Source organism: Garra rufa, chromosome 8 (genome assembly GCF_049309525.1).
Source record: "Garra rufa chromosome 8, GarRuf1.0, whole genome shotgun sequence".
Lineage (NCBI taxonomy): Eukaryota > Metazoa > Chordata > Actinopteri > Cypriniformes > Cyprinidae > Garra > Garra rufa.
This window is the reverse complement of record NC_133368.1, coordinates 6,009,253-6,019,952: the sequence shown is the minus strand read 5'-3', so window position 1 is coordinate 6,019,952 and position 10,700 is coordinate 6,009,253. Positions and strand designations below refer to the sequence as shown.

General features: G+C 35.0%; 2 protein-coding genes across 2 annotated transcripts; both read right to left on the bottom strand.

Moving 5' to 3' along the window:
* Positions 1-544: 544 nt before the first annotated feature.
* On the bottom strand, positions 545-5,504 carry LOC141341184 (uncharacterized). The gene is made up of 5 exons (XM_073846325.1): positions 4,714-5,504; positions 3,535-3,852; positions 3,240-3,433; positions 1,499-1,546; positions 545-1,388 (listed from the first exon to the last, which is right to left on the bottom strand). The coding sequence occupies exons 1-5, from the start codon at positions 4,766-4,768 to the stop codon at positions 1,275-1,277; spliced, it is 729 nt and encodes a 242-aa protein (XP_073702426.1). The 5' UTR covers positions 4,769-5,504; the 3' UTR covers positions 545-1,274.
* A 2,398-nt stretch (positions 5,505-7,902) lies between these two features.
* cd28 (CD28 molecule) lies at positions 7,903-9,708 on the bottom strand. The gene is made up of 4 exons (XM_073845945.1): positions 9,687-9,708; positions 9,148-9,492; positions 8,274-8,422; positions 7,903-8,148 (listed from the first exon to the last, which is right to left on the bottom strand). The coding sequence occupies exons 1-4, from the start codon at positions 9,706-9,708 to the stop codon at positions 8,071-8,073; spliced, it is 594 nt and encodes a 197-aa protein (XP_073702046.1). The 3' UTR covers positions 7,903-8,070.
* Between the last annotated feature and the right edge of the window lie 992 nt (positions 9,709-10,700).

Sequence of the window (10,700 nt, the reverse complement as noted above, 5' to 3'; positions counted from 1 at the left end):
ATACTACGCCAGAGCGCGTACACATGTAACAAGCCAGATGATAAGCTTGTGCTCATGACAGTTGGACGTGGCTGTGTATCAAAGGTAAAAAATTCTATAAATACTGTTCAGTTTCTCGTGTCTTAGGACATCAGTCACAAGCAGCAGGGTGTAATTTGGATTTGTCTGTGCATGTTGTTTTTTTTTTTTTACTTTTAAAGGTCTTATATGGCTTTATATGGCTGGCAGACTGCACCGGTTTTAGTTAAAAATCTTGTGTTCTGCTGAAGAAACAAAGTCACCTACATCTTGGATGCCCTGGGGGTAAGCAGATAAACATCAAATTTTCATTTTTGGGTGAACTATCCCTTTAAGATAATACATTAAAATAACACAATAAGACACACTAATTTGCAATATCAAGCAGCAAAACAAGCTGTTGCACAGCTAAAAATAGCTGGATGTAGATAAGACCGGAAGCCTGACCCATAAAATTAACAAAAACCCACACCCGTTCACCAAATAATCAGGAAATTGAATTCATCGTTCAGTATAGTCTCTTTATTATATATGTATGGTTAGAAAAAAATATAGAATTGTTGTAGAAAAAAGCAATGAAAAAACTGATATCATCATTGATTATTGGTCCATAGGATCAAATAATAATATTTAAAAAACTGCCTATGCTAGAGATATACATTTAGCTTGGCATAGCTACATTAGGTTAGCATTTGGTTGTACAAGCCACCTCAAACCATCTGACACAGAGAACATCAAGACTGTGTAATGTGAACAGTTGAATGAAGTACCCCAGCACACAATTTTTGTCTAAAAGACGTCTATTAGCCGTGAAAACACAGCCCAGACATCTAGGCTAAAACAAGTTTGTATTTGGGCTGTCAGTGAAAATTTAATAGACGTCTAAACATATCCCAATATTAGACTAGTCATCAATTAAAAAATAAAAAAAAATTAAACCATAAAACCTTGTAAACGTTGCTGAGTTTGCTTACAGGATGGAATATCATACATCTAACTAGTTATTTTGCCAAAAAAATGGCATGCAACCAAATTCAAGGTTATTTGGGCTGGAAGTGGGTTACACATATCGGGTTTATAGTTAACCCAGATGGTGAAATGACGACTATTGCTTGCTGGGACAGCAGCCATATGCAGATTTAGACATTCAGGAAAGTCTGGTAGAAAGGCAATAGTTATGTCTTGCGATATTCTTTAGTGTAGCTTAAGTATAATTCAGTTAAAGCATGAGCTCACTGATGCCTTTAGAAATGGGTTCAGAAAGCAAGATGAGAGTTGTGGTTCATATCTCTGTGGGATCCTCCCCGTTTCTGAACTTCACGCATGTCCACATATTCGGTGTTGTCTAGATTACACCGATTTACATTCCTCTGAAACAGTAGAAGTAGTTTTGTTTGAAGTACAGGTGCATCAGAGAGCCACAGATGTATTGCATTATTTATAAACACAAAGTGTTGGCAGAACAGAGGAAAGCCCTTACCTGCATTGGCACGTAGGTCAAAGTGTCAGAAGACTCAGGCTGTTTATCCTAGAGAGAAAGATAAAAAACAATATATAAATGCATAACAGCTCAGCAGAAGGATATAAATGTAAGCTTAGAATGACAAATATTTGATGGTTTGTATTGTATTGCGATTCCATTCATTTTTTCTAGAATTTAAAGAATGAAAGGGATAATTAAAGGGTCCTGATTAAGCAGCCCCATATGCATGCGTTGCAGTACTCTTGTTAAGAAAAAATTGTTAAATAAAGTTATTTTTGTTTTCTTTACGCACAAAAGTATTCTTGTAGCTTCATAACATTAAGGTTGAGCCACTGATGTCACATTGACTATTTGAACTATTTTTAATGTCCTTACTACCTTTTTAGGCCTTAAGCGTCTCAGTTACGTTACTGCCTATGCAGGGTCAGAAAGCTCTCGGACTTCATCAGAAATATCTAAATTTGTGTTACAAAGATGAACGAAGGTCTTATGGTTTTGGAACAACATGTGGAGTGAGTAATTCATGACAGAATTTTCATTTTTGAGTGAACTATTATTTTCACCCAAAAATGAAAATTTGCTTAAAATGTACTGATCGCCAGGCCATCCAAGATTACATCTCTTGCTCACCAATGGATCCTCTACAGTGAGTGGGTGCCGTCAGAATGAGAGTCCAAACAGCTGATTAAAACATCACAATAATCCACAAGTAATCCACACAAATCCAGCCCAACAAGTAACATCTTGTGAAACTGTGTCTTTACAGGAAACAAATTCATCATCAAGTGTTTTAACTTAAACTGTCGGTAGTGGCCACAATAATCCATAAACCATAATAACTTTGCTTGTAAGCAGTGCGTGATCTGTGGATACTTCTTTCCTGATTCAGACAAGACAAGCCTTTCACTGGGGAAAGCAATACTAAAGATTATTGTGATGTTTTTATCAGCAGTTTGGACTCTCACTCTGATGGTACCCATTCGCTGCAGAGGATCCATTGGTGCGCAAGTGATGTAATGCTAAATCTTTTTGGGTGAACTATTCATTTAAAAATGCTTTCAAAGATACTAATTTAAATTGACAGTTTTATCTAAACCTAATTAACCACAGACTATCCACCTTATAAGTAAGCTCCATGCACTCTTAAAATATTAATCGTCAAATATATATGTTTGCTCATAGGTGCTAATTGATTGTTGCTTTGTAGCGTTCTAATATGAAGGACTATATGTGACCCTGGACCACAAAACCAGTCATAAGGTTAAATTTTACAAAACTGAGATATATACATCATATGAAAGCTCACTAAATAAGCTTTCTATTGATGTATGGTTTGTTAGGATAGGACAATATTTGGCTGAGATACATCTATTTGAAAATCTGGAATCTGAGGGTGCAAAAAAATCAAAATACTGAGAAAATCACCTTTAAAGTTGTCCAAATTAAGTTCTTAACAATGCATATTACTAATCAAAAATTACATTTTGATAGGTTTACAGTAGGAATTTTACAAAAAATCTTAATGTAACATGGTCTTTACTTAATTTCCTAATGATTTTTGACATAAAAGAAAAATCAATAATTTTGACCCATACAATGTATTTTTGGCTATTGCTACAAATATACCCCAGCGACTTAAGACTGGTTTTGTGGTCCAGGGTCACATATATTAATCAGATACAAGATATTTAGTGGTAAACAACAAACAAAAAATCAAAAGTCAATAAATAAGTTTTACCCTCAATCTGAAGTAGATTGCCGTAAGAATAATACTGTAGAGAGTCAGCATTACCACTGTTATGATCAGACCACAGATTAGTAGGATATACTTGTTTTCAAGTACAGGCCTTTCTACAGGTGTGTGATCCTGGTTAGGTGTTTGAGTAGGGAACACACAAATGTTCTTCGTTGGAGCCAAAGTGGTATTGCAACCTTAAAAAATGATATAAAGGTTATTGATTTTACCTTACAATATACCAATATACAAAATTGATCAACTGATGTACTGTTTTGTTCAAATGGGGTGAACTTACCTCGAAAAAGCTTAGTTTTCGGTCCTTCTATAGTTTCGACTGGAAGTGGTTTTATTTTGGACATCTCACAGGAAAATATATTTTTGAGTAAGCCCTCAGGTTCCATTAAGGTGAAAATAATTTTTTTGTCCTCATTACGCCATTTGCACTTGTCTTGTTTTTGGCTTTGGGCATAAACCTCACAAATATCGTCATTATTCATTTTCAACTTGGCCTCCATTTGAAAACCTTCTTCTCCAGTAAACATGCATGTGACACTGACTGAGCCGTCGTCATTGACTGTTGGGTCGAGCGGTTCACTCACCTTCCAACTACAAACTGAAGTAACGAAGAAGATAATTAGTTTAGTTCATTTGTAGATCAAATATTTCTGTTCACTTTCACGTTGACCATGTTTATATGCACACAATTTTACAGTTCGCACACAATCAGTATTCTGAAAATACCATATACATGCTCCACGGGTATTGGAATATTCCTAAATATACAGCAGTCAACATTTGAAGTGGATCAAAAAAAGTTCATCAAAGTTGTCCTAAGACAAGAGCGGGTTTTGTTTTGGTTTTAGGACAACTTTGATGAAAGGTTTTGATCCACTTCAAATGTTGACTACTATATACATATTCCTTAAATATAATCAGCTTAATTCAATGAAACATTGTTGTTATAATGCATTTAGTAGTTTTGAACAGTAACTTATAAGTCATTGCAATTGTATATGACAATCTGTTGAATGTCAGTATCCAATATCACCCAGAATTGTGTTAATTTAAACACGCAGGTATAAATGAATATTTAGAATATGGTGAATATTCATAACATTTATTAGAACTCAAAATTTATACAGGCATATGACAACTGTCTCCCGAAACCAGAGTATTTGTTAAATCTGGTTTTGGCGATCAGGACATTTATATAAGCCTATATTTATACAATATGATAATGTTTTACGAATGATTCAAACACGTTAAAACCATGTTTAAACGAACTTATTGCTGGTTACCAGTATAACTGAGCTGTTTTTAGTGACCACATTCTACCCACAACAATAAGCAGTTAAACTAGACTGTGCCAAACCATCTAAATCTAAATTTGTCCATGTCGTTTTAATCAGCATGTCTGTCATGAATGTACACAGAACAGTAACGGACAACAGCTTTAAAAAGGTTATCCTCTTACCATTGTGAAGCAAGAAAGAAAAGCTGAGAGTGAGCAGAGTGAACCTGTCAGGCATGTTACCGTATCCTCGTCAGTTTGACAGTGTGATGCTGGCCGAAGCTCTTCGGTTTGTTTTTGCTGGAGTGAGAAAACACAGGAAGTATGTGGGTTAAGTGATTAATATCACCCAGACATCATATTTGTTGCTCAGCGTGATGTGAGAAGCTGATTACGCGATAAGAGAAGACGGCAACATTTAACACACTTGTTAAACAATTTGTTATTCTGAAGTGAATCATGATGTGCGATGTTATTTGAGTTTTCACCACTTTTCTTAAGGTGTCCTAGCTGAGACACACGTCTGTTGCCGAGGAAGTGAGTGGGCAGCTTTCTTGTAATATGAAGTTGTTGAAAGGAAAATGTTTGATCTATAACCATGTTAGGAAAAACCCATATCCTACTAAATGAGCAATACAGTGATTCTGATCCACTTGCTTTCATATGCAGTTTAGTTTCATAAGAATAAAAAAACAAAAAGTCATTTATTCTCTTTTTGTTCGCATAGGTATGTTCAGCTATCTAAAATTGTGCAGGTGGTTTTTATATTAGACACATGATTACAGAGGTTTTATAATTAGATTTACTACCAATTAGGCATATACATGAAAGGAAGCTTGCTCAAGTTGCAATTAACCTGTCCTAGTTGTGGCAACAGTTGTTTGTGATTCAGACAAATATTGTAAACCGAGCTCTTTTCGGTTCCACATCCTGTTGAAGCATCACAAATATGAAAGCACAGCAGGTTATCAAGCAGTATCATGTCCTGTTTTTGTGATGGATAGCTAAGGTTCACAAAATCGAAAACCATTTGTGATGACTTTGTCTTTGTCATTTGGTGATAAGAAAAATTGATACTGATGGATGATACACATTGGACTTGTTTTTACTATTGAAAAGTCATTATGAGCTGTTGCATCATTTGCCTCTATCATTTGGTGTGGGAGGAGGATCACTGCATGTTTTTGTGATGCGAGACTTACAAAACTAACCTATTTGCACGTTCATAACTAAAATTATAAAAGCATTTTTTTCTATTAATACAGCAGCCAGTCTTTTACATGTCATGTCACTTCATAAAGCGACTACTGAATTACAATAACTTTTTAGTAATAACAGAATGCAATCTGCAACCAGGTTTTTTTTTTACCTTTAAATCTTTTTTCTTAAAAGTTTGTTTATTGCATAAGTTAAGCTGGTTTCAATATCACATTAAAGGTGGAAAATATGAATTAAAACACGAAGGGTGTGTAAACTTTTTATAGTCGCTCTATATAATGAGGTGTACAGTGTCATATCCTCAATTATATCCATTTAAAATTGTTAGAATAATTCTTTATTCCCATTTTTTAACCTTGAAGAAACAGTTGATCGAACATTTTATCTGTCAAGTTGTGTTCTGGACAATTTGACCCAGAGAGGATATTCTTTTGCCTAAAAACTTAAAACTTACTGACTTTGCTTACACAGGGTATAACAAAAAAATTAAATAAATACTTTTTGATGATAATGTTTTTTTCCTAACTTGTTACATGTAGTCCAAAAAAAAAAAAACGCTTATAGATTTCTCATCATGATATATTTTAACCAAATACTGGATTTAGTCTTTTACGCCTCATTGATCCCTCCATTTTTGACTGAAAAAAGCACTTGTTGATAACTCTGGCATTGTTTACTCAAAAACTGAGGTGCATAAGCTTAGATCAGGTCTACGATCAATCAGTCCCAAAAAGAAATCCTTCAAGACCTGTGCTAATTGAATACAAACAAGTTACCAAAAAGACTGAATCCAATATTTAGTGTTAATATAGCATAATTAACCCTCTGGGCCTCTTCGTTTAGGAGTCACACTTGGCTCCTTTGTGGTCTAAAGTGACCGAAACCTTAAAGGAGTAGTTCACTTTCAGAACAAAAATGTACAGATAATGTACTCACTCCCTTTGTCATCCAAGTTGTTCATGTCTTTCTTTCTTCAGTCGTAAAGAAATGGTGTTTTTTGAGGAAAACATTTCAGGATTTTCTCTCCATATAGTGGACTTCTATTGCCCCTGAGTTTGAACTTCCAAAATGCAGTTTAAATGCAGCTTCAAAGGGCTCTAAATGATCCCAGCCTAGGAAGACGGGTCTTATCTAGCGAAACAATTGGTTATTTTCTAAAAACATTTACAATTTATATACTTCCTAATCTCTACACAGAGTACACATAGAGCTAGACAAGACAAGCATTTGAGGTTAAAAAGTATATAATTTTTTTTTTTTTTTTCAGAAAATAACCGATCGTTTTGCTAGATAAGACCATTCTTTCCTCAGCTGTGATCGTTTAGAGCTCTTTGAAGCTGCATTTTAGAAGTTCAAACTCGGGGGCACCATAGAAGTCTTTCCATTATATGGAGAGAAATCCTGAAATGTTTTCCTCAAAACACATAATTTCCTTACGACTGAAGAAAGAAAGACATGAACATCTTGGATGACAAGGGGGTGAGTACATTATCTGTAAATTTTTGTTCTGAAAGTGAACTACTCCTTTAAAAAGTATGTTCTTTTTTTCTCCAGGAAAATCAATAAAATACATTTTTGTTCAATAATATTTTGTGATTATTCTTTAAAATTTTGAGGAGTTTTTACAATACTATGCGATATTTATAAAATTTTAATGAACATTTTTTCCCACTAGAATTAATATTTTTTTGTATTTAATTAATTATTCATTTATTTTTCAATAAATGCAGCATTTCACATTAAAATTGCTTGTTTGCTGAACACTTTTTTCAGCACAGTGGCTGATTTGTGTCTTGTACCACCAATAGATTCTCTGAATCATTGCAGTTTTTCGTACTTCCTATTCATTTCTTATGTCGGTCATTTCTGACCGCGATGGAGCCAAGTGTGACTATATATATATTTTTTTACCCTTTAACATATCCAAATCATGTCAGTGATTTTTTTTGTGTGCTCACATAGCTAATGCAACAAAAGTCACCAAAGAGGCACAGATGGGTTAAGAGATTTACAGGCAATTTTTAGAAGTCGGGTCATTTTTGACCATGAACATGATATTAGGTAAAGGATTTTCAACACAGCAGGTTAAACGTAAATATGTTTATTTCAATATAAAAAATAGAAAAAAGTCAAATAACAAAGACAGTGGTCAAAATGTAATGTAAATACATGTGAATACATGCAAGTGAAAATTCATGTGAGTACATGTAATTGAAAAAAAATACAGTTAGTACATGTCATTACATGCAGGTTAAAATTACATGTAAATACATGCAGGAGAAAATTACATGCAAGTACATGCAAACGGAGATATTACCCCCCTTAGAATTTCATATAGCTCTCTTTTTGTGAAAGCATGGGTGCCGTGGATCCAGAGGGCCTCCATTTGCAAGCGACAATCTGTGTAATAGATGTGACATCTGAGTGACACTTGTTCACATCTCAAGTCTAAACTTGAGTAAAGCTATTCAACTTAACATGTCATGCTGTTAAAGAAAATCATAAGATAAAGACACGTTTCTCACCTGTAGAACAAGACTGCAGAAAGTGATGATTAGGATGGCATATAGCAGAGGAAGTGGGCCAACATCAATTCTGAAAGCTTCCTGCTCTGGTGTCTGGCTCTGGCTCTGGCTCTGGCTTTGTGTGGATGCAGTGGGGCAGTTTGGGGTTTCTATGAAGGAAGATAGAAGATTAGTTATTACTAAAGTTGCCCTCTGGATGGCACCCTACACCCACCCAGCATTTCTTGCACTGAAAAGGGTTTGTAGGCCTTTGTGAATCATTTATGTTATTTTAATTTTTAACAAAGATCATTTTTTGACAACAGGAAACTGTTGGTCTTCAACTGCTGCCATTCTCATCTTTGATGTTTTTTCAGTCCTTTTAGCTTTTAAAGATCTTACTTTAGTTGCGTCATAAAGAAATCTACATTTTCAAAGAAAAACATCATTCTCGCGTAAAGTCAAAGTTTCCACTGGTAATATCAAAATGTAGAGCACGAAGTGCTGTAAAGTTGAATCCGCCGGGGAGGCCCCATTTCCACCCACTTCAGGTGACCGCATTTCCCTGTTCACTCCTTTATAATATACTCTCTGACTCCCTCTAGAGCTTGAACGATGTACAACGGCTGTCGTGAACGCTATTTCAAATGTGCTTTTTATTTAAAAAAACATGCTGTCAACATACTAGGATAAAATATATGATAACATACAGTATTTAATACCTTATGGCTATCTTCTAAAAACCATTGAGTGTTTGTTATTTCAATAATTGTTCATAGTAGGCCTAATAGAAAAACTGTTTAGTTATAAATCTATACATTAACAACCGTGTACAAAATGGGTGAAACTCTGAGGAAACCACATGCAAGGGACTGAAAACAAAACTGTCGCTCACCTTGTATGTAAACAACAGTGCCGTTCCCAATCGTTTTGAGATATGGAGGTGGGAAGCGAATCTCAATTTCACAGCGATAGATGTCTGTGTCGTTCCCTCCCAGTCCAGTGATGATCATGTCCACTCTTCCAAAGCTAATATTCCCTCTGCAATTAACTGTGCCATCTGTTGTAAAGTAGGGCTCGGAGAGGTTGACAAAAGCGCTACAGATCTTCTCATGGCCATGCAAACCTTTGTATAGAGATACCTGCATTTCCTCTGGCGTTAAGTTTGAACTGAAGTTGCAGCGGAGAGGGACTTCTCCCTCTTTCCCAACCACACGATAAGGCTGAGAAACACGCAGAGCTGGAAACAAAACAAAGGATCATCAGATGTAACCCAAATACTCACTACTGTTTTGTTTGGGTGATCATTTTTACTTCAGAAGAATTTAACTTCAGAACATTAATCATTTAAGTACAGAAAAGTTTTAAATAAACATGTATAAAGTACTCCAAGAATCACAATTATTTAATGTACTAAAATAATAGAATTCTGACTGAAAATGAGGATCTGGATCATGATCATGACCCACTTCAGCTTTGCTGCATATTAAAACAAACCTCTTAACTGTCATAGAACACAAGATAATAAATTCTTAAATAAAAAAAAAAAGAGCAATTATTAATAAAAGTACTTTAGTATTCAAGCTGTCTTTGCACACAAGGTAGACTATCTGTGTCTGAAAAGCAACAAACATTTAAAGCCCAGCAGGTACTTACCCAATCCCAAAGGGATAAATATAAAGATTCTAATAAGTGTGATAATCATTGTGTCATGTAATAACTGTGGAGGTATCCCCCCTGTCTCTTTATACTTGAGTGAGTTCTGGAAACATCATCTGGTGACATCAGTAACGAAGCAGGAAACCTCAAGCTGACTGCAAATGCCCGTAAAGTGCTCAAATTTTGCAAGTAATGAAGACAATTTGCACAATATGTGTAATCAAGGGGAAAAAATCGAATGATACTCGAGCAAAAACAGTACAATAGCAGTGGAACTGGAAAATTTGGTTAAGGGTGTGGTTTGACTCTGACAGCCTATCATAAAGCCCAGTGGTCAAGAGATTATTTGACTCTCTGAATTTGGGGAAAATGTTCAAATCAGATACACTTGAAAGCAGATTCAGCACTTTCCAAATTACTTCAATACGTTTTTTTCTTTTTTTCAGTATTACATATCAGATTATAGGGAGTGTTTGAAACTGAAAATGTCTCTTGGGAGACATTAAATAAATGAAAGGATAAAAAAATGATTAAGTTCAACCGGAATTTTATTAAAAACTTTTTTTTTTTCATTCTTTTGGGCCACACTTTATATTGGGTGCTTACATTACAATTTATTACAATTGTTTTCATGCTGTACATGTTGTTCTGTGAAACTAAAATTTGCATTCCTGCATGACATTTTGGAGAACAATGGTTTCTTGCCACCCACCACCCTCCTCTTTTGCCTGTAATTTCCTGTCTCGCTGTTGCTAACAAATTGTACTAATACAATAGTATATTTTACTG

What these genes read in the sequence shown, in the direction of transcription:
- LOC141341184 (XM_073846325.1), bottom strand. Translation starts at nt 4,768, where the DNA reads ATGCCTGACAGGTTCACTCTGCTCACTCTCAGCTTTTCTTTCTTGCTT. An exon ending in TTCTTTCTTGCTTCACAATG is followed by an intron (nt 3,853 to 4,713) that starts GTAAGAGGATAA and finishes TCGTTACTTCAG; the next exon opens with TTTGTAGTTGGAAGGTGAGT. An exon ending in TGACCTACGTGCCAATGCAG is followed by an intron (nt 1,389 to 1,498) that starts GTAAGGGCTTTC and finishes CTACTGTTTCAG; the next exon opens with AGGAATGTAAATCGGTGTAA.
- cd28 (XM_073845945.1), bottom strand. Translation starts at nt 9,708, where the DNA reads ATGATCCAGATCCTCATTTTCA. An exon ending in GATCCAGATCCTCATTTTCA is followed by an intron (nt 9,493 to 9,686) that starts GTCAGAATTCTA and finishes TTTTGTTTCCAG; the next exon opens with CTCTGCGTGTTTCTCAGCCT. An exon ending in CACTGTTGTTTACATACAAG is followed by an intron (nt 8,423 to 9,147) that starts GTGAGCGACAGT and finishes CTTCCTTCATAG; the next exon opens with AAACCCCAAACTGCCCCACT.